General features: G+C 51.8%; 7 protein-coding genes across 7 annotated transcripts; 2 read left to right on the top strand and 5 right to left on the bottom strand.

Moving 5' to 3' along the window:
- Nucleotides 1–884: 884 nt before the first annotated feature.
- NECHADRAFT_78433 (uncharacterized protein) lies at nt 885–1,929 on the bottom strand (the record flags this gene model as incomplete). The annotated part of the gene is made up of 3 exons (XM_003042871.1): nt 885–894; nt 1,067–1,418; nt 1,464–1,929. The coding sequence occupies 3 exons, from the start codon at nt 1,927–1,929 to the stop codon at nt 885–887; spliced, it is 828 nt and encodes a 275-aa protein (XP_003042917.1).
- Nucleotides 1,930–2,910: 981 nt separating this feature from the next.
- On the top strand, nt 2,911–3,963 carry NECHADRAFT_78432 (uncharacterized protein; the record flags this gene model as incomplete). Its single annotated transcript, XM_003042968.1, has 1 exon — nt 2,911–3,963. The coding sequence occupies one exon, from the start codon at nt 2,911–2,913 to the stop codon at nt 3,961–3,963; it is 1,053 nt and encodes a 350-aa protein (XP_003043014.1).
- Nucleotides 3,964–4,149: 186 nt separating this feature from the next.
- Nucleotides 4,150–5,859, bottom strand: NECHADRAFT_78431 (uncharacterized protein; the record flags this gene model as incomplete). Its single annotated transcript, XM_003042870.1, has 4 exons — nt 4,150–4,212; nt 4,244–4,963; nt 5,019–5,713; nt 5,811–5,859. The coding sequence occupies 4 exons, from the start codon at nt 5,857–5,859 to the stop codon at nt 4,150–4,152; spliced, it is 1,527 nt and encodes a 508-aa protein (XP_003042916.1).
- Nucleotides 5,860–7,201: 1,342 nt separating this feature from the next.
- On the bottom strand, nt 7,202–9,481 carry NECHADRAFT_59618 (uncharacterized protein). The gene is made up of 5 exons (XM_003042869.1): nt 9,278–9,481; nt 8,597–9,220; nt 8,434–8,532; nt 7,623–8,379; nt 7,202–7,568 (listed from the first exon to the last, which is right to left on the bottom strand). Exons 1-5 carry the CDS (start codon nt 9,412–9,414, stop codon nt 7,350–7,352), a joined length of 1,836 nt encoding a protein of 611 aa, XP_003042915.1. The 5' UTR covers nt 9,415–9,481; the 3' UTR covers nt 7,202–7,349.
- A 752-nt stretch (nt 9,482–10,233) lies between these two features.
- On the top strand, nt 10,234–10,724 carry NECHADRAFT_37128 (uncharacterized protein; the record flags this gene model as incomplete). Its single annotated transcript, XM_003042967.1, has 2 exons — nt 10,234–10,541; nt 10,610–10,724. 2 exons carry the CDS (start codon nt 10,234–10,236, stop codon nt 10,722–10,724), a joined length of 423 nt encoding a protein of 140 aa, XP_003043013.1.
- Nucleotides 10,725–10,930: 206 nt separating this feature from the next.
- On the bottom strand, nt 10,931–13,094 carry NECHADRAFT_37185 (uncharacterized protein; the record flags this gene model as incomplete). The annotated part of the gene is made up of 2 exons (XM_003042868.1): nt 10,931–11,995; nt 12,045–13,094. The coding sequence occupies 2 exons, from the start codon at nt 13,092–13,094 to the stop codon at nt 10,931–10,933; spliced, it is 2,115 nt and encodes a 704-aa protein (XP_003042914.1).
- Nucleotides 13,095–13,755: 661 nt separating this feature from the next.
- Nucleotides 13,756–20,757, bottom strand: NECHADRAFT_37058 (uncharacterized protein; the record flags this gene model as incomplete). The annotated part of the gene is made up of 6 exons (XM_003042867.1): nt 13,756–15,872; nt 15,914–18,277; nt 18,331–18,520; nt 18,583–19,458; nt 19,515–20,037; nt 20,084–20,757. The coding sequence occupies 6 exons, from the start codon at nt 20,755–20,757 to the stop codon at nt 13,756–13,758; spliced, it is 6,744 nt and encodes a 2,247-aa protein (XP_003042913.1).
- Between the last annotated feature and the right edge of the window lie 1,301 nt (nt 20,758–22,058).

Raw genomic sequence — 22,058 nt, 5'->3', positions numbered from 1 at the left:
CCATTAGAACTCATTGGAAACAAACCAGCCCTTCCTTCACCTTTGTTTTCTAACTACCGTGTAGGTGGGAATTTCGAATCTCAGCGAGGTGCACATGTAAACTCATGAAGAGTGGACAGATAGTTAATTAAGCCAGCTTCTTAGCCCACCCTCGTTAACTAAGCTCATGTGCTGCACAGCATATGCAAGCCACCCTAGCGAAAAGCGGTAAGCGGCACCAAATCGGCCCACTTTATACCCAACCAGCCCTGCTCCCTCTGTCAGGCCCATCTTAGACTCTTCCCACTTCAGTTTGATGCTCATGACTATTTGCGATACCTCACGCCGCCCGCGCAAACCGCCTTCATTTGAAGGGAGACTACCAAGGACCTGAATTCTGATAGCACTCTGTTCTACGAGCTAAATATGGTGCGTTTATACTCAGACGAATGACTCGTTTGCCTAATTACCTTCCAGTCTCTCGAAGTAAGGGAGCTCACCAAGGACGACGCGTTTTTCGAAGACGCCAGGCGAACTCCCTACGTTATTGATGGCGCAGGGCAAACGGTTTACTGGAAGGGTTGCTTCGTCCTGGTCTACAAGAGCAACGACACCACCAAGGCAGTGGATAAAAAGAATCACGGCGATGGAGAGGCCACGGTAGAAAAGGGAACTACCCTGTGGTTTGGGTCCCGGGGTGGCCGAGTGAAGCAGGATTAAACATGACCAAACGGGAAAAGTAAATTGACCTTAGATGCGTGTTCAAGTTTCAGATTCTAGCTCAAACAATTTTATTGCGATTCGTGTCCCCTCCACCAAGGAAAGATATAGATAGACATGAGCGCTTGCCTCTTGCTGGTGTGAAATGATCATAGATACACTACCTGTGTGAGCGCGAGCTCGCCTCACGTCATCCTGATACCCGGGGGTTTTTTGAATTGCGTCAAAGATGTCTTGCCCAAATGCTTGCAGCAGCATTCCTCTTCGGAATCCTTGGAGGGTAAACTGGGGGCATGGTACAATCTTGGTACCGTCTTGCCAAGCCAAGTATCGCAAACCCTCCTTGGCTTCCACCCGACGCCCAAACCACTCCATGGCGAAATGTTGTATCCTATCCTGTGTTATCTCCAAGGCCATCTGGCAGACCTGCGTCTCGTTGGACGACTCGCGAGGAAATGACATGGACAAAGCAGCTATCGCCTTGTTTTCGATGTTTGGCTGAGGAAGTATTCCGATCGAGTTTGACAGATCTTCTGGGAACAATTTGCGAACTGATTCAAGAGAGGCATTGACAAGAATGTCGTCGTGGCGAAAGAAGAAGTTATCGAGCGTGAAATGGGCCGTTGCTTGCTCCCTTACCGAGGGAGCCCGAATCGGACTCAACGTGACAGTTGGTTCTGGTGCTGGCGAGGGTGATACGGAATCATCGTCGGTCACACCTTGACTTCGTTAGAGGGGGAAAGCATTTCATCCAAGGCACGTACGTTGCCTCTTGCTCCGGTGCTGCCCGGGCAGCATCTTCTGTGTCCGACCTAGTTCAAGCTTCCTGTGCAGGGCTTTGATCCTTCTCTTGTCGCGTTCTGGAAGACGCTCAATCACCTCCGTGGCTAGTCGTCTTTGATAATCTGCGGTGCTATCGTTTAGGCGGGAAACGAGGTGCTTGCAGGCTGCCTTGCCCGCAAAGGAGGTTTGGTGGTCGGCAGCATGCTTGAGGAGGGAATAACCAAACCAGGCTGCGAATCCGCCCTGCTCGTAGAAGGTCCTGGCTGCGGAGCCATGTTGGTCCTGCTTGACATGTTCCAGCCACGCTGGAAGGGCGGTTGGCGCCCGTTGGTAAGTCTTGATTCGGTCGAGGATAAGGGCGGCCTCCGGGGATGGAAGCGCCTCATCACCAGGCGGTCCTGGAGAGTCGTTGGGGGCCGTCGGAGACGAGGGATGCTGATCTTCCATTTTCTAAAGTCGAACGAGATGGCGGAGGAGGGAGGGTGGGCTAAGAGATCAATATGGTGAAGAACATGGTCGTAAAAATGGGAGGGTGGGCTAAGGCAAGAAATTAGGTGGCACATGGCAGGAGCGGGGGAGGTGGGCTAAGAAAGAGGGGAAAGCGAGGGTTGGTTAAGGAAGAAGATGGTGGGTGGGCTAAGGGATTATGTAGGAACATGGCCTGAGAAATGTAGAAGGGTGGGCTAAGATAATGCCCACGCTGCGCACAGCACGGCAAGGGAAAAGGATGGGTGGCGGGCCTCAGTTAGTGAGCGTGACTAGGTACCTGGCCAGGTATTCTGTGCCTCTTTGGAAAAGTACCAACGGAACTCCATTCTCAGCCTTTCTCTCTTTCACCAAACGAGACGACACTCCACGTATGATTGGGATATGCACCTCGGACTTGTGTGCTGTTATGCGTGGGGTCCTAACTAAAGCCTGAGTAACTCTGCTTTGCAAGACTCGAACCCTTTGTTGTATGATTCTAAACATGTGTATACAGCGTTTAGTTTGCGTGAAGAAATGCTTGACAAGTGTTGCAGAACAATTTCAATTGCAATTGTCTCCTAAACGGCGAAAGGAACCGGAAAAGAGAGAACGTTTTCATGGCATACTTGCTATTCATCGACTGTGTCAAATGCAGCCCCCATGTCGAAACTGCACTTCTGCCTTTGGTCCTTCATGGGTAGTCGGCAGACACCTCCTGCGAGTTATTCCCTCTCGTTGGTGCACCTTGCTTCTGGCTGCATACCGCACACCAAGCGTGAAGGGCAAAGAGACAACATGAGAATATCTAAAAGCATAAATACCTCCAACATGTTGTCTTGGTCGAGCTGTATCAGTCTCATCATCAATCTACTCTACTCAAGCACAAGAGACTTCATCCTCTATCAAACTCTGCCTTCCTCGACTCTCAAGTCTCCATTCAAGAACCTCCCTTCTCAAATTATGTCCATCATCAACACTCCCCGTCTGGACCGCCTCTGGCAAGAGGCCCAGATTCACCCAGAGTGGGCAACTACGCGACTGTGGGAGTACATCTTCAACCACATCATCTTCAAGGATGAAAAATGGATCGTCTCTTCTCAGCAGCCTGCAACTCGCCAAGAAGGCGAGCTGAGGAGAGTCGACCTCGTTGTTGAGAAGATGAACAGTGACGCAACCAAGGTCGAAACTGTCTTGTTCGTCGAGGCTAAGCGTGCAAGCGCTTCACGCACCGATATCCAGGACGCTGAACACCAGGCCTTCACCGCCGCCTGCGCCTACTGCATCGATACCGGGGTAAAGAATATCTGGGCCATGACATGCATCGGTAGTGCGGCGAGACTGTGGGCATTCAAAAACGGCCACATGTACCTGACCCCGTTCGTGCCTGAAGGCGAGGGATTATCAGAGAAAAGTGAATATCTGGAGATAGCCGCCAATGGCCAGACAATCACGGCTGGCCTGGAATACATCAAGAGACACACTACGCCTCCAGAAAGTCTCTTCCCAAAAGAGCTGTCGCCTGGGCCTTCCGACCCGATGTTCCCCCAGGACTTGGGCAGTACCGAAGCCATGCAATTGGACGAGTATGACGCACGGGACTACGAATCCAATCCCAACCCAGGCGGCGCAAGCGGAATGGATTTCGGAGAGGTTTGGGACCCTTCTGCTCACGACAGAACTCAGCCGTTCGGCGTCGCAGAAGAACTCGAACATGGCAGGTTCCTCTCGCCTGAAGAAGAAGGGTTCACGGCCCCGATGAATCAGGAAGAAACAGAGGAATTGCCCGATGATGATTTTGCCCAGCAGCGGGAGGAAACGAGCAGGGAAATAGAGGTGAAAGTGACAAGGGTGAAACACACTCTGAGCTCAGACGAGTTCATCTTCAAAAATAGGAAGAGACAACAGGTGAAGACAAACAAGAATGACTGGACTGCAAAGACGCGAGAGGGGCGAACCGTGTGGGTTTACAAGCATGGCAAGAAGTCGGTCTATTGGACAAAGAAGCTTGATTAATGGTCGTATTGTTTTCAGGCCTGTAACAGGGGGCGGGTTGGGGGTCATATGCTTCCTTCGCTTAGTTTTCAACAACCAAGAATGATGAAACGTGTGTAAACCAGAACTTTACAACCCCCCGGAGAGGTCGACACTTCCATCCTTGATCACCTTGTTTATGGCGAAGGCTGTGCTCGAACTCCGCTTCTACCCTGTAAAACAAATGACCCCTGTCATTTTCATAAGACTCGACCCGAAAGCAAACTTTGACTGGCCGAACAACAGTCTTGGTTGCATCTACATGAATACGACATTGCCCGAGAGTACGACACCCGCCGTTTTCATATTGAAGCATGATACCTCTACAAAACCCGGTAGTCTCGTCGTAGAAGGTTCTTGCCGAAGAAACGCTCTCTAGGGGTGCCGATGAGAAGAACGAGTCCTCGCCGATTGGGCTAGGACCAGGCCTCTGCAAGGGGAAACGGCTGGGAAGTCCCGAGTATGCGGCGGATTTGGAATATGCTCCGAAGAACGGGATGGGATGGTTTTCCCTCGGCTCGCCATGGATCAAGGTGATGGGGGCTTGTTTTGCCAGACAACGGTCTGTGAAGCCGCTTCGTATGTGCGTTCCAAGGATGACATCACCACTCAGTTGTGTTCGAGCAAGGATGTTATATCCGATGTCCGGGTGCTCGCGGGTCCCAAGAACGAGAAGTCGATCGCCTTTCGGCATTGGTAAATGAATCCAGACCAAGTACCGTCGCGGCCTGTTTGAGAAACGATCAAAGGCCCATTGAGCAGATGATTCTTCCGAGTGGTGGACATGAATGCCTTTGATCAAGCCCGATGAAAAGAAGAAGGTGATACCCCGTATGTTATCCATTTCAACAGCAGTGAAGCGCTTCCAGGTGGAGAGCCGAGCTGGACGAGCCGCACAGGAGGACAAGCTGGGGGGGACCGGCGTGTTCCATATTGGAAGTGAGGGTATCCTGGAAGGGAGGTGAAGACGCAGGAGACCGTTCTTGCAAATAAAATAAGCGATAGGTATGAAGATGCATGAAGAATTTCATAAATACCTGAAGCTGCGCGGTGACATCCGAAACAAGTTCTCGGCGCACGACGACGAACAAAGAGTGATCATAACACTCCCTTGAGTACCTTTGTTCGCAGGATATGCTGTCAATCTTGCTTATCCCGCCCGAGTTGATGGTCAATCTGATTGCCGGAGGTAGTGAATCGGGTGTGTCATGTTCGAGACTGCCGTTGCGTTCCCAGGAGAGAATGCGGCTCAACGACATTGTAACAAGAGGTTTCAGTTCAGTGCTCGACACACGGTTCGCTAATAGAAGTGCCGAGATACACCTCCAGAACAATGAATAGTGCGAGTAGCCTCGGATCATTTCGAGCAGCTCCATCGGCAGTTTGCACAATAATGGAAGCCCTGCAAGCTGTGCTGTTCTCTTCAACATGTGCATATCGATGCCCCGGTTGGCCAGGTGAATGGGCAGCGTTCCTCGCCATGGTTTTTTCCATGCAGCAAATGTCCAAAGCCGAGATAATACATCCGTGTCCTCGACATAGCAGTTTGCTTTGAAAATCTCACAGCAGTCGCAGTGTATCGGTATGAATTCGGGCGAAGCAGCGCATCCCTTGCACCCTGGGTAGCGGCATAGTAAATAGCCGTTGGCTCTAGTCCTTGTATAGCCCGGCTGTGGGAAGGGAAATGGCCGGGTATGACCGCGGTAGGACGTTGAATCATTGTCGCCAATCACTGCGAAAGAATGTCAACATGGAAGCGAGAGCCAGCGACCGAGGCTTCGTACAGGCTATGACCCTTTCATGCCTTAATATCACGTCATCACAAATACCGCATTGAGGAAAAAGCCCAAGATGCCCACGGTAATCGTCGTCGGCCATTGTTGAAGTGGTGTTGAGAAGGGAAGAGTGAAGTTGAGGTGTGGTGGCGCTGAGTTAGGCATCTGTATGCAATTTCGGTTGAGAGTTTTTCCGAATTCCCCTTGGCTGAAGTTCATCAAGGATGCAAAATGGTGGCCGAGCAAAACACAAAAAGTAACATCTAGCAGTTAGAAAAAAATCGAGAGTGCATACTCTTCATGCTACTGAGTTCTATGTAGGCATTACATGTCAGCCTCGTCACAAACCGGGGCCCGGGCCGAGCACTATAGGAGCTAACCCCTGCTTGGGTCTTCAAGGAATGAACCGTTCTTGCGTATCTCTAGAGAGTGTTTCACCGACCCTCTGGTCTTCGATCGACGACACCTACTTCAGGCATGACTGTGCCAGGTCTTTTCTATGCATCTTCGATGTAACCCGTACAACGCCATCGTGGGAGTATTCCATCTTGGATCTGACTTGACCCGACCACCACTGCGTACCAGGGTTTGGGGAAGCGTCGCAACTAACCATGCGGGTCATGCAATGGGCCAGCCAGCCTCTCAATGGGTTCTGCCGGGTAATGCTCGTTGGTAATCATCCTTCACCAAGTCGACAGTGATGCCCAGGAGGTCCCAATTATCCACGCAGCTTGTCTTGTTCGTCTCCAAGACCTGGAAGACTTGAAGGGCTTTCGTCCGAGCACTACGTTTGGACCCATCTTCCTGTTCCATCGAGGTCTGACTTCACGCCCCATGAGTCTTCCAGATGGGCTGATTCTTGAGAGCGTTGATGATCTTCCGCAAATGGACAGTGGTGAGAAGGGGCTCAGAGAGCAGTAGGACGTTTCGAGGATCTCGTGGGACCGCGGAAACTGCATTGGCAGACGAGTTTGGGCGGAAGAGATGTTCTGCTCCTTCAAGAGGCATACCGTGATGCATGGGAAGCCCCATGGACCAGTGACTAACTCCCCTGGCCCGGTGCACCAACACGCTTGAGCGATGCTAGCCGACGGTCTGCTTTCTGGAACCAGGCAGTAACCATAAAGGAACTGAGGAGATCATCCGATGGAGAGTTGGGTTGAGAGCGGGCAGCTCTATCCCCTATAGGATTCAATCGTATAAATGGCAGAAGGCTTAACCTAACCTAATAATGAGCAAATAAAGGAATAATACAAGCAAATAATAATAGAAATATTGGAATATCATTTGATTATTTCTTCAAATTATCTTACACTCTTTGGGTAAATTTTTAATCTTGCGCTGATCATTAAGGTTAGAGGTTGAGGTGGTGGTGCTAGACGGTTCTAAGTTAACAAAACTGCCGAGCCGCGATTTCTTGCACTGCACTGGACGTTGTCAAAACGCTAATGGCAAGAATGTGGTGCTATCATTACGTGGATAATATTGTAGACATTAAAACAAAGTAGGCTATTGCTTTCCGTATGAACCAGTGCCGTTAACTAATGCCGTTGAGATTGCCCTGTGCCAGATGGCAAGACACTCGCAGCCAAGCTAAGCCCAGGAGAAATGTTCCAAATGCAAAAGGATATCTCCAGTGCCTCTCTTTGCTATACTCAACTGCTCACGCGCCACGGCAGCCGAAACATCGCTCTGCATGCTTAGAGGGCCACATACAAAGACGCCGAGGGACTGACCGGCACCACTCGACCTGGCCTCTTCTTCCACCTTGACTGCTAAGTCGGGCCTTGATTTGAGATGTTGGACGCTTTGCTCGGGGCTTGGTGCCGTCTTTTGACCATCATCTGCGTCTGATGTCAATATGACTGGGGTAGGCGTCGACTTAGACGCCTTTTCTGGGTGATCCAGTGCCTTTGAGAATTGCCCCGTCTGTGTCGGGCTTGCTTTGTTTGCCTCCGGGCCTGTGTAGTAGATTTCGACTTGAAGTCCGTATGTTGGTACATCTGACCGCGACTTCAGCAGATCGTGGACCTCCTCCTCGAACCATGTGGTAGTCGAAATGTCTCGAGTGACCAAGATGACTCTTAGTGATGGTTCAGAATATTCATCTGAGGAAGACCCGGCTTGGAGTCGACGGTCTAGATACGCCGAGATGAAGGGTAGGATCCAGCCCGCACCTGATCCACCGGCAATAACGAGCATGCGCTGGCTATCATCAATAGCCCTAACATCAACACCACCATATGGGCCGTCTAACAAGACTCTCATTTTGGTGTTTGTGTGCAACTCGGTGTAATGCGCCAGCCTGGCCGTGAACCCCCCGCGAGGTCGAATGAGGAAGACCAGCTCGGATTCGTCGAATCCGCTTCTGGCATCCCTGGGCGGTAGAGAACAGGCCGTAAACGGGTGAAGGGTTAAGGCGTGGGGGCCGAGGCCCATGAAACGGACGAAATAATGCTGGGCGACTGTCCAGGTTGCTTTGGTAGGAACAGAAACGCGGATAAAGCCGTTGGAAGCAATAGTTAGCTCGGCGTGATGGCTTATACCGTGTTCGAAGTAGATGCGTGCCTGTCGATATAGCCACGACAGAGAAAACAGAGCCCCGGTAGCAGCAAAGTAGTCCCTGTCAATGGTCAGTCATCAGTCCTGTGCTATGCTGAGGGTCGTGGCAACATACCATGCAGTTAGTGTGGCGTCGCAGTGGAAGAACAAGAACAACACAAACACGAGTGCAGCGACAAAGTGTGCGAACTTGAACCACTCATAGCATAGACTCCTGTGCGGATACGTTAGTCAATAACTTTGCCATTGTGGCTAGAGGTAGCTTTGACATCGCCTACCTCAGCGGCCCCCACGAGGCAAAGGTCAACCAGGCCTGGGCAATAAGGGCGACTACACCTGTCCAGTAGAAGACGGTGGTCTTCCACATGTCGACCATCATCCCCTTGTCGATGTTGTAAATGATAAATGGAAAGGTGTGGATGAGGGAGAGCACGAAGAAGGCGTAGGATATCCAACGATGGCATGTCTGAAGCCGCTCATGTGAGATGCCAGTTACCAAAGTAATAAAGTTGGTCTTGGCTGACGTCGCTATCACAAAGGGCAGGCAGGCCAGAGCCATCCAGCCTGTTCTGGTCGCGATGGGAGGCGAGGACCCGTAGTCGACGTCGTCCGTGTTTGGCCAATAGTACGGTTTTGGACCGAGCGTCATGGCAAAGAAGAAGATGGTACCGACTCCTGCTAGTGCTAGCAGACCGATGGGTGCCGAGTTCCAATCGAGGGCCGGGATTCTGAAGGTTTTATACGACAGGTATCGATATAGCGCCTTGGTCTTGGTCACAGACCTCGTTTGCTGGACTCTCCGAGGGGTCAAGCTTCCTGCAATGTAGACCAGGGCGAAGACAATGATGCTTGCCAGGAAGAAGGCGACGGTAGGTAGGGCATAGCGGTGATCGGCTTCATACCTAGAAGACATGTCAGTCGAGGCTCATATGTGGTCAGTTTGGGATTCTGCGGCTCACCAGAATCTCCAATAGCCCTCCTGGTAGTCACATTGCGATGTCTCGTTGAAAGCACATTCGTACTCGCGGTAGTTGCCGGAGAATACCAAGGGCTTGTCCAGCCATGGTGTTGCACGGCGCTGAATCTGCTTGTCCATGTCGACTTGGCCTCTACAGCTGGTGGTAGTCGAGTGAACGGTACCACTCCCTTGTCGAAGAAGACCGGGCACCTGTGTATGAGGTGCAGTGTACGGACGTCTCCCTCTTGTGTATTTATTCCCAGCCAACTCTACGCCGGACCCGCCCACCGGACTCTACTCATGTGCGCTAGGCTAGTCCGGTCCCTCTTGGCTAGATAGCCGAACCGGTGTTGCATGCTGACCGGCTGCGCATGTTTGCGCACGTTTTCCCGGGTCTTGAGTGGTTTCGATACACGCGACGATCCAGAATAATCACCACAAGTTCGAGAATCCATGCGAACCACGGCTAGACGGCAAGAATTTACATGGGCATCACCAATGATAAACTGCTCTTGCGAGTTGCAAGCCCACCTCGCGTGTAGCAGCTGCGAATGACCTGTTGCGTGAAAAATGCTGACAAGCGAGGCTGACGCCCCAGTAAACACGCAATTAATACCCATGCCCGTAACTCCATGCCCCTGAGGCCAAAGGTCTATCACTCTGCCACCGCTCGACTGACATGGAGAACAAATTTCTATTATACTGCCTGCTCGACTGAGAATCTTAAGCGCCGACAGCCAAAACTCTATTACTCTACCATCGTTCGACTGAGAATCTTCAACGCCCAACACTGCCTGTGACCATTTCAAGATGGACATGTCGACAATGACAATGGCAATGGGCACAGCCATGTCCGACATGCCAACAGCCACCTCGACCTCTACTCCTATGTCCACGTCGATGGACAGCATGGACATGTCGCATTCCTCATCTATGATGCCCGCCAGCGACATGGCCATGGTCTTCTTCCGTGCCATCACAACACCGCTCTTCTCTTCGGCCTGGGCTCCCTCTAGTGATGGTACCTATGCTGGCACCTGCATCTTCCTGATCGCCTTCGCTGTCATCCACCAGATACTCAACGCCGTCAAGCGCACAATTTTTAGTACTACCGATGCAGTTGTGCTGCCGAGGGATTCGTATAACCCCAACATGTCAGTGACAGAACGCCTGCGAGAACAATTAGCCAACCATCCTTTCCGCATGGCCACCGAGACGAGCCGCGCCCTGTTCCAAGTCTTGACCAGTGGAATTGGTTATCTGCTGTATGTCAGGTCCTCCAAGGACAATTCGAAGCTGTACGATCCCGTCTGGTGCTAACTATAGTCAATAGTATGATCGCCGTCATGACAATGAACGTCGGGTACTTTCTTTCAGTCCTGGGAGGCATTTTTCTGGGGACTTTGATTGCTGGTCGCTTCGGATCTGATGGTGCTTCTGGACACTGAGTCGAGGTGACGGCGGTGGTATGGTTTTGTTGACAAGGTCTGAAGTGCACTAAAGGTGTGAAACTTGCCAGGATAGCTCAGTTCCTTGTGTTTTCGTACGACAGGGTGTGGGTTATGATGACAAAGGGAACTCATATTCATGCCTGATGACGCCTATACTCATACAATCCGTAACTTATGTGAAATCATACTCATGCTCGCCTATCTCACTCCACCTCGAGCAGCTCGTGAATCAACCTCGCTGCCCTTTCCATACACTCACAGAACCTTTGAGTTCTATCCCTCCCAGTAACGATCGAAAACTTGGCCGAAGCAGCATCAACAACATACTGAACCCACACTGAATCAGGATACCTCAGGACCATGCCAAACTCGCCACCTCCAGAACCTCCGAGATCTGTAGACCCTGTCATCAGCCAGTGGGGCCGCATGCTAATATATGTCGGGTCGTTGTAGATTTCAGGCATCGCCTCGTCGTCTTTGAGAACGGTTTGCATGGCCGACATTGTTCGTTCGTAGCCTTTGCCTTGTTGCACGCGGTTGACATTGGCGACGTGGCTTCTTGCAGCGGCGAATAGCAACGTCTGTCGCTTCCGAGCTTCGATGGAAGTATTATCGGCTGCATCGCAAAAGGCTTTGAGCTCGGCTGTGTATGTCTGGATAATCTCTGGACGACCCTTGTGCGCGTGACCCATGGAGATGGCACTCCAGCAAGGATGGTTCTCACCCAGGAAGTACTTGGATGCCAGCTGGACCATTGTCTCAAAGATTCCTTTGGCGGGCACTTTGTGAAGTTGCAGGTACTCTTGACCAAAGTTGACACATTCCCAGGTCGTGAAGCCGATGATGGAGGTTTCTTGCAGATATCGAGCTCGAACATGGGCGATACGCTCATCAATCGTCGGAGAAGATTGACAAGTGTACTCTTCCAACTTGATCTCATCCACACCGTTGCGCGAATCAAGCGTATCTGGGCCATCGCGTCGATAAGTGAGGATAGCCGAGCTGGTGGCGTCGTAAAGCTCTCTCACCGTCATGCCATCGATCATGCTGTGTTCAACAACAGATCCAGACATGCCGTTGGAGCAGACGACAAACTTGAGACCCTTGTCGAACCAGCGGTTGAAGCCATCATTGAGCTGCCAGCACTTCATTCGCTCGAAGGGAGTGGTGGGTGTGCCGTCATCGAGACTGACGACAAACGCTGCACCTTCAACCATGTCGAGATACCGCTTGTTATCCGGGCTCAGGTTCTTGAAAGCTTGGCGCATCTACTCGATGTCAGTATAATGAAGACGCTTTGTCGAGACCGCGACTTACCTCTGCCCACGAGTCTCGTTCATCTGCTGTTAAAATTCCAACCCAGGAATCATCATTCACCTTATCCAAGATGGCTTGAAAGGTGGACTCCAGTTTCGCAAACGGAACATGCCGTCCCTGATCATATGTCAGGTTGACCTTGAACAAGTGCCCGCGTCTAAGCACCGCAATGTAATTCTCGGACGGCATCTTGCGCATCTCATCAATTCCCGGAAGAGCCTCCCTGAAAGAGTTGAAGAGCCACTCATGGAGGTACATGCATTGGGGCCGTCCTCCGATGACTGTTGGCTCCAATCTGCCGCTCTCGAGCTTCTGCTTAAACTCAAGTGCCGCGAGAGAGATGATGGCCGCCCTCTCTGCTTGTCTATGGGGGAACCTGCTGAGCGTATCACTGCCGGCAAAGGTGCTGAACGGCGACACAGGGTAGTTGCGGCCTGTGAAGATGGTTTCAAGATATGGCTTGAAGAGCCAGTTGTCGATGGTCGGGTCATTGAAACGGTCCATGAGTCTGGCATGGAGTTTTCTGCCCATGCCGCCGGGATCGCTAAGCCTCTGTAGCAAAGTAACCATGTGCTCAAGCTCTGGCGGAGTGAGGAGATGCCTGATGGCTCCGAAGTAGAGATCTAGAACAGAGTCAAGATCGAGCAGAGGAAGGATGGGCAGTTCTTCGGATGCAGCACAACAGTCAAAGCCGTGCTTTGGCCGACCTCTTACTTGCACCACCTCTTGACTCTTGGTAGACTTCTGAACTGGAACTTCCCCATTGCTGGTCGGCCCGTTGGTGGCGGTACCATTGGCGGTTGATCCGTTGGTGGTTGATCCGTTAGTGGTTGGAGCATCGCTAACTGCCTTGGTAGTATCGTCTGTCTTGATCTTGTCGATGCGCTTGGACTTTTGCAAGATGCTGTCAGCCAGGGCAATGATGCTTGTAGCATCCAGAACCTGAGACGTCTGCAACGGCGCTTCAAATTCTCTCCCGATCCAGTTCTTAATCTCAATGGCGACGAGTGAGTCAATACCCAGATCAGGAAGTGGAACGTCCAACCTCATGTCATCCGGGCCGATGGCAATGAGTTCTCTGATCTTTGTAGTCACGGCTTCGGAGACTACGTCGTGAGTCTCCTGGGGAGTGTTGGCAGCTGCGAGCTTCTGGCTGAGAGTCACTGGCGCCTGTTGTGCCTCATCCTCGGTTGATGCAGTGGCATTCTCTGTCTTAAGGATATCGGTGAAGAATGGGTAATTGTATGTGCCGTCGTTGGGGATCGCGTTGGGGTCAATGCCGACAATCAACTGGGAATACCCATCACGAGGGGCTTGCGAGCCAACCGCGTATTCAATCATGGAGATGACCTCATCGAACTCCACAATAGTTGCTCCCTGCCTGAAGAGCATCTGTCTTCGCTCTGGACCAGTAGTATCAGCGTCAGAACCGCCAATCAGCGCAGGCATGATTGTCGTGAAATGCGTCCTGGATCCAGCAGCGAGTTGTTGTCTTGCAAAGCCTTCTTCGAAAGAGTTGCCCGAGTTGTAGTGAGCCTGTCCCTTGGTTCCTAGGATTGCTGCAGCTGAGGATACCATGACAAAAAAGTCAAGGTCATCACCGGCAAAGGCGGAATGGAGGTTGAGGGTTCCAATGCGCTTTGGACGAACTGCCCCGTTGAACAGTTGGGCATCCATGTTCTCTAATGTGCCATCCTGTCCATAAGTTAGCTTAATACTTGTGCAGAAAAAGGGTGTTGGAACAAACCTGGAAGACTGTGGCTGACTGAATGACGCCCCTGACGGGAGGTAGATTCTCCATACACCACTCCGCCACCTCTTGGACCTTGTCTCCATCAGTGATATCGCAAGCCGGGAGATAGAGCTTGGCACCGAGAGCCTCGAGCTCTTTCTTCAAAGCTTCTCGGTGGCCTGAGTGCCTCGTTGCACCACTCCTGCTCAAGGCTACAATGTGCTTTGCACCGTGAGATGCCAGCAGAGGACAAATCTTCAACCCGAGGTTTCCCAGACCTCCAGCAATTACATAAGTCGCGTCTGAAGAAAGCTTCAAGGGCGCTGGTCGAGGGACTGTGGCCTTGACTAGAGCTCCGTCATCAGCCTCCAAGACGATCTTGCCCTGGGTCTTGGAGTGCAGTCGGAAAGCGTCCTCAATGTCCGAAATGGGCATCTTGATGATTGGAGAAACAAGTCTCAGGCGACCATTGCTGAAAAGTTCCATGACCTTGTCCAGGACCTCTCCAATGACTTGCCGTCGACGATGGACGAGAAGCCCCAAGTTGAGCGACACAAAAACAGCGTTCTTGTCGGACGTCGTCATCGTCAAGGGACTGTCACCGTATCCAATGTCAATAAATGTACCGAAACTCGCGAGGCATGCCCAACTGTCTTCGAACCTGGAGCCTCCAAGGGAGTTGAGGATCACGTCGACGCCCTTTCCGGCTGTCTGGCGGATGACGCCTTCTCTGAAGGTGGAAAATTGGCTCGAGAATATGTGACTTTCTGGAATGTGGAGTTCGTCACTGATCAATTTCCTCCCGGCAGCGTCTTTGACGGTGGCAAAGATCTCGGCGCCCATCATCTGCGACATCATGATGGCAGCTTGACCAGTTGGTTCATCTGCAGCGTGGATCAGAACACTCTGGCCAGTCTCAAGTCTTGCAGCGTTGGAGAGCGCATGGTGCGCGGTGACGAAAGCCATTGGGAGTGAGGCAGCTTCAGAAAACGTCGCTGAAACCGGCATCTTGCGCATAAGAGTCGGGTTTGGAATGCTCAGAGTACTCGCAAATGGAGCCGTGCCTCCGAGACCAAACACTCTGTCTCCGACCTCCCAATGCTCACGAAGGCCAGTTCCGACAGCAGTGATTATACCAGCCCACTCTGAGACTGCTGTTGCTTTGACTTGCGCGCTGACATGGCCGAGAGCTGTGTCCACGTCGGTTGAGTTCACCCCATAAGCTTTGGCTGCGACCTCAACGTCGAATGGGCCCAAGATTCCACGGGGCTCATCATCGGTGAACCGAACGCTACTCAGCAGCCCAGGTGTTACAATCTCCATCCTCAGAGGTCTCTCTGGTGAGAAGAACAGTGTGGTGTCTGTCGTGGTCTCGTCTGTCTTGCTTTGAATCCATCGCTGATAGTTCGTCGCCGCCCTCACTCGGGGAACGAGCACTCTGCCATCGCTGTACTCATACTCTAGCTCGCAGGTAGAACCTCTCTGCTGATGGAAAGAAATGTCCATGATACGAAGCATGACACGCAAAATCTCCAAGTTCGCAGGAGAGTCTTGCTTCACGACTAGCGAAACCAGCTTCAACGATTCGTTCTCTTTGCGTGCAACCCGCGTGAAGCCAGTCACCATGTTCATGTCGGCCCCCGAGGAGGAGTTTGCGCCATCTGCTCTCATGCTGACCCAGAGAACAGACTTGGCCTTGAGGGCAAGTGTCTTGAGCTCTGAGAATCTTGCCGAGGACGGGTTGGCCAAGAGTGGATCGGATCCCTCGTCGAGAACCACGTAAAGAGACTCGGGGACGATTTTGTGCTGAGTGAGACCAGAAATGGATGAGCCCATACCATTAGCGGCTAGGATCGATGAAAATTGGCCGGCAAAGTTCAGGAGTTTCCCTTCGGTGTTGGTGATGATATTGACTGGCATTCTCTTGTGGGCTGTAGAAGCAAGGGCAGTTGAGATGATGCAGTAACAGGACTGGCCAACCCTGTCAAACGTCTTTGTCGCTGGTTCAAGACCGCTGAAGCTGTTGGCCGCAAGGACCTGCTCCCACTCAGCTGGTGAAGGGAGTGGCAGTTGTTCGGAGTATTGACCTAAGAATTCTGTAAGCTCACGCGTGTAGGGTAGGAGAAAAGAGACTCACTCGACCACATGCTTTCCATTATACCAAAAATGAGGTCGTATGTTGGCGATGGGTCCCTCATCCCAAGGAGAACGAGAGAGCCGCCAGGGACCAAAAGCTTGCGTGCATTCTGGACAGCCTCATCAAGTGAGTTGGCGATGCGCAGCACGTTGTTAACAATGACCACATCGTAAGAGTCGGGCCCAAATCCCTGGCTCAGCGGATCTAGGTTGATGTCGAGAGCCTTGAAGTTGACGCCCTCATGCTGAGCAAAGGAAGACTTCAGTTGCTGTAAAAGCGAAAGCGACACATCGGTCAACTCATAAGATTGTATGTTCCGCCCTTCGAACGCTTGGAGGATATCACCGGTAAGGAAACCAGTGCTCGATCCGATCTCCAAAATCTTCATGCGAGGTCTTTTAATCGCATAAGACGAAAGATACTGGCTGACGTGGACGGCAAGTTTCCGTCCCGTCTCGATGTTTTCTTGAACTTGACCGAGTCTGCCCTTTTCGAGGAGCAGTGGCAAAGGATCCATTTCTCCTTTGACGATGGAGATCAAATTCGGGCCGATTGTGGAGAGGAGATCTCCCTCCACACTTAGCTTCGGGAGCGACGAGAGGATCTCGATAGCCGAGATCATGGAGACGTCGGCTAGTAGCATCTTGCTCGCTTGCGACGAGTTGTAATCCTGCATCCATTTGAAGAGATGCTTTCGGTAACCTGTCAAGGCTGATGGATCAAATGCCTCATCATCTCGAGAAATGTTGTTGATGCACGATCTGATGTGCAGAGCTGCACCTCGTGCGAGGATGACATGGTGATCGACAGCTGCGTTTCCAGGTGGTGTCGTAGGTCTCAGTGATGGTCCTGAGAAGAAATCGGCGTCTGTCTCCCAGTCGACGTGAAGAACAGTATTTCGCTCATGATGCTCATCAGGCGACTTTTGCCCCTCTCCGATCACCACAGTCTCAAGGTTAGACATACTCACAACTGGCTCCGCCCGTAGATCTGTCTCGCCCTTTTCAAGGACGGCAATCTTGGCTCCAGTGGCAAGCAAGCCAACCACGACCTCGAGTTCTCGTCCAGCTTGGTTTGGAACAGTCGGTGAAATAATGATCTCTCGGATGGAAGTGGGCATGACAGATCCCGACTTGTGATAGATGGCTTGGAGGGGTAAAAAGACATGCGTGATTGCGTCCAAAGTGGTTGGATGAATGAGGTGACGCTGCATGAACTGACCAGGCATGTGACTTTGGACATCCGGGACACGGACCGTTGCGACCGCTTCATGATCACCGAGGTTCAAATGGACAATGTCAGCAAATGTTGGACCGTAGACATTTCCGTTTCGCTCGAGGTTGGAGTAGATGGTATCATGGTCGACCTCGTTCTTGCAAGATTCGCGAGTGTTTTGCACCCACTGGGCCCTCATATCCGAAGCGATGTCCTCCTCTCGGGTTCCCTCGACTTCGTTTTCTTGGGAGCCGTACTCAGCCGTGATTAGACCTCGGCAGTGCTCAGACCACTGTCCTTCTGCGGAAAGTGCCGCAACAACAAACTCACGCCAGCTTTCGGGACCTCGGCGAAGAATGATTTGGACTTCAACAGTCTCCGGGCTATCCGGGATCACGAGGGCCTTGATGAAGCGGACATTCTGCAGTCTGATGTGACTGACCTTGTCGGCTTTCTTGCTATCCTCAGCAAGTTGCCATACTGCTTCAATGGCCATGCAGACATAGCCTGATCCTGGAAAGATCTTGAAACCGTCAATAACGTGGTCGGCGAGCCATGGCTGTCGATCAACGCTGAGAATTTGTCGCCAGGTAGGATCAATCGAGTTGCCGCTGATGACACGCAGGCCCAAAATGTCATGATACGGATGCTGACGCAGCCGATACTCCTTGCTGAGTCGAGATTCATGCCAGTACTTGGCGGAATGATCCCAGCAATAAGTTGGGAGATCCGTAATGACTTTTGCGGGGAGTGCTGGCGATCCGAGAAAGTTGGCAGTGTCGACATTGATAGGGTAGCCAAGTTCAAACACCTTTCCGACCGCAGAAAGGACGGACTGGCGGGCATCCTGAAGACGAACCAAAGCTGATGTGTACTCGTAGTCAAAGTTGGCAAGGTTCAGAGCCTTGAGGGTTTGTCCAAACGGGCCCTTGAGGGCCGCATGAGGACCAATCTCAATGAAGACGGGATTCATAATGCCTGAATTCTCTTGGCGGAGGCACCGGCAGAGACTCTCGAGAGCTTCATTGAATCGAACTTGCGATACGAGGTTCTTGACCCAGTATTCGGAGCCGAATCCGAACGTTTTTTCCATCATGGTGACGGAGGAAAAGAAGCGGACTCCCCTCGATGAGAGGGTGGTCCCGCGAACTAACGGAGGTTAGCGATGAAAGTTTTGAGGTTATTGGCTAACTCACCTTCACCAAGTGCGTCTAGGTATCTGGGGGCCACGGTCCTCATGTGGTGGCTATGGTAGGCAGTGTCAACTTTGAGAAGCCGGTTGAAAACAGAAGCCTTTTCGAGGAGTTGCTGCACATCCTCAACTGCTTCCTTATCGCCAGTCAAGGTCGTGCTGACTGGGCTGTTGATACATGCGACCGATACGATTCCACGCTGCAAGCGAATGTCAGAGAGTTTAAGCAAAATTTCAGTGTTAGACTTACCGAGTAGGGAACCTGTTGAATGTAAGGCAAGATTGAAGCCTCGCCAAGACCAGCCGCAAGCATGGCACCTCGGGTAGGAATCATCTCATGACACCAAGAAGCAATCTGGCTTCTACAAAATGAGACAGTCAGAGCTTCCTCGTGCGTCAAAGCCCCAGCCGAGTAGGCCGCTGCAATCTCTCCACTTGAGTGGCCGACGACAGCCTCTGGTAAGACGCCAAGATGCTTCATAAGGTCGACAAGGGCGACCTGAATTGCGGTGCTGGCTGGCTGCGCATATTCGCTCTTGTCGATCTGTGTAGACGCCTTGTCTCGCTGGAGTTCCTCGACCAGACTCCATGTCAGGCCAAGAGACTTCAAAATCTCATCAGACTTGAAGATGGAGTCTCGAAAGACCGATGGACTGGCGGCCTGCAAGAGCTCGCGACCCATAGCAAACCATTGAGCGCCTTGGCCAGTAAAGAGGAAGACAACCGGTGGGTGTCGCGAAGATCTCGTCAACGACAGGCGTTCCAAAGACGAAGCCAAATCTTTGGCTGATGAGGCAACGTAGCTGGCTCTCCAAGTCATGAGACTTCTGCGGCTTGCCAGGGTATGGGCGAGATCGCCGAGATGGAGCGTCTCCTGACGCGAGCTCACCCATTTCTGAAATTCGCCGAGGTTCAAACGCAGACAGTCTTTAGACTTGGCCGAAAAGACAAAGAGTCGAGGGGGCTCCATGCGCTTCTCCAAGTGGTTGATGCCGTTGGCATGAGATATCCCATTAGTTCGAGGAGAGGCGTCCAAGGCCTCGAGGATAACGTGAGCGTTTGTTCCACCAAAACCAAAATTTTGCACGGACGCTCTGCGGACAGCATTTGATGGCCACGGCTGTAGCTGCTGGGGTATCTAAAAGAGACCATCATGAGCGCATGTCATTACGCTTGGTGATGGTTTGGACATACCTTGATTCCATTCTTTTCAATATCCCGCAAGCTTTTCTTCAAGTTGACCAAGCTCGGCACAGAAGGGATATACCCCTTCTCCAAGATCAAAGCAGTCTTGATGACTGCGGCAATCCCGCTAGTACACTCAAGATGTCCCATGTTTGCCTTGACGCTGCCAACGTAGAGCTCAGAGTTCTTGTTGGGACAAAACACCTTTTGAATGGCGCCAAGTTCAATCTTGTCGCCAGCAATCGTCCCAGTACCATGAGCCTCCACGTAGGCCGTCTCTGTTGGGTCAAGGCCTGCTTGACGGTAGACCGCTCTTGTGAGCATCTCTTGAGATTCCGCGCTTGGGTATGTGATGCCGTTTGTCTTGCCGTCTTGGTTGACACCAGTGTTGCGGATCACAGCACGGATGGGGTCGCCGTCCTGAAGAGCATCATCGAGACGCTTCAGAACAAGAGTAGCAACACCTTCTCCTCGGCCATAGCCAGAGCCACGCTCGTCAAAAGAGTAACTCTTGCCGTCGTCATTAAGCATACTACTCTTGTCAGACAACGCTTCGACATGCATTAAAAGTGACTTACTTAAGAAAGCTCATTCCAAACATAAACTCCGGAGACAGAATGAGATTAGTCCCTCCAACAAGGGCGATTTTTGATTCTCGATTTCGAAAACCCTGACAAGCCTGGTGAAGTGCCACCAGACCTCCAGAGCACGCCGTATCCAAGGAAAGTGAGGGCCCCTTCAGGTCAAAGAGGTATGAAATGCGGTTGGCCACAATGGCCTTGTGAGTTCCGGTTACATGGTACTTGGCCAGGTTGTGTGTGTCCTTCATCATCATCGTTTCCCAGTCTTGACTGAAAGTCGCGACGTAAACAGCCGTGTCAGATCCACGGATGCTCTCAAGTGGGATACCAGCATTCTCCAGAGCCTCATATGAAGTCTCGAGAAGGATACGCTGTTGTGGATCAATGGCTTTGGCTTCATTGGGGGAAACACCAAAGAACTTGGCATCCCAAGCACCAATGTCTTGTTGGATAAAGTGACCACCACGTTGGTTGTGGCCCTCTTGGGAATCTGAGTAAGGGTGGTGAAAGGACTCCCAGTTCCAACGATCTGGAGGCACATCTTGCCAGGCTGTGCGGTCGTTGGAGAGGAGGTCCCAGAGCTTTGAGGGGTTGTCTGCACCTCCGGGTAGTCTGCAGCCCATGCCAATAATGGCAATGGGGATAGGGGTTTGTGGAAAAGCAGAGGGCATTTTGAATAGATTGAAAATTTGCAGTGATGAGGTGAGGATGGACGTGCTTAAGCCTAAGATATCTGAAGTATGGATTTCGACGTTATATATCCAAGCAAGACCTGGTGGTCCCCGAGTTTGTTCTCTCCTCTCCCATCCTTCATCTCAAGAGGCCATATCTCCAACCTCAAGCACGTCGCAAAGCAGCCTATCAAATCCTTAGCCCAGATATCGTGAGAACACCATGTCTTGAGCCATCCGGTGGCGCAATTCACCAAGGCGCCGCTAATCTCTAATGTGGCCAGTTCCTCACCTCCATCATGCCTGTTCATGGATCTTGGGCGGTTCTCTATCAGCTAGCCCTGCACATGTTAGGAAGTTGATTGTGATATCTCGGCGGATACTGAAAACAGCAGACGCAAAATGATCAGATATGCAGCTGTGCCTTTGTGTAACTGTTAGATATGGCGACAGCTTCAGGGGGAGACTTCACGATGCAGCGGTTAAAAGTGCTGTAGAGTGATAGTTGAAAGTTTCAACGTACGAGCCACTGCAGTGATTTTCTTTCTCGGATTGCTATGACGAAGCAAACGCCTCAACTACGATCCAAGCCCAAAGTCTAGACGAGGTCCTGGCTGCACGAAACCCCTGAAGTAGAAGTTCAACTGCGGCGTAGTTGAGGCAGGGAAACTCTTGGGCTTCTAGAGGACGCACTTATGTAGTGGCAGGGTGAACTATCCGTCGGATCCGAATTGTTCTGATAATAGTTGCCTGACGACTCAGGCCCTGTCCTTTCACCAGTTACCACTTCGGGACACCCGTTGCGTTACATGTGAAGCCATAACCAACTCTGCTAGGCCAGTAAACGAGCAAATCCCCCCACAACCCGGTCTCTATCTAGCATCAACCAAGAGGCAACCCGGTAGTTGGAGCGGGTAGCGGGTAGATAGTATGATGCGGATAGATGGGCGGGATCGACGCCCGTCCGCGGCTCTGCAAGCTGCAATCTTCAGCTGGGATGCGAATCCCACGAATAACAGGCCTTTCGGTTATCCAGGGTGGAAGGCGGGACAGTCTGGCCGTCGATCCGATGCGAGGTCACATTTTTCGTACCGTCTTCGGATTCAAGGGATCTTTCCCCGAACCCCTTGCTCTTGATCTCCTGATTGAGGTCACACACTCTTTTGAGATTACGCAACCTTGATTCCTTCTGTGAAAAGCTGCAGACGACTGAAAGCTGGGGTAAGACATTCCCGACAGTTTTCGAGATGGAGGTGTAAGGCTGATCGTCATCATCTTTCGCCATCCACGCAAGTGCGAGC

Source organism: Fusarium vanettenii, assembly GCF_000151355.1.
Source record: "Fusarium vanettenii 77-13-4 chromosome 3 genomic scaffold NECHAsca_31_chr3_5_0, whole genome shotgun sequence".
In the NCBI taxonomy this organism is placed as follows: domain Eukaryota; kingdom Fungi; phylum Ascomycota; class Sordariomycetes; order Hypocreales; family Nectriaceae; genus Fusarium; species Fusarium vanettenii.
The sequence above is the reverse complement of the archived record's forward strand: the minus strand, read 5'-3'. Positions and strand labels throughout refer to the sequence as shown.

What these genes read in the sequence shown, in the direction of transcription:
- NECHADRAFT_59618 (XM_003042869.1), bottom strand. Translation starts at nt 9,414, where the DNA reads ATGGACAAGCAGATTCAGCGCCGTGCAACACCATGGCTGGACAAGCCC. An exon ending in GAGGGCTATTGGAGATTCTG is followed by an intron (nt 9,221 to 9,277) that starts GTGAGCCGCAGA and finishes CATGTCTTCTAG; the next exon opens with GTATGAAGCCGATCACCGCT. An exon ending in CTAAGTCGACGCCTACCCCA is followed by an intron (nt 7,569 to 7,622) that starts GTCATATTGACA and finishes CCAAGCCCCGAG; the next exon opens with CAAAGCGTCCAACATCTCAA.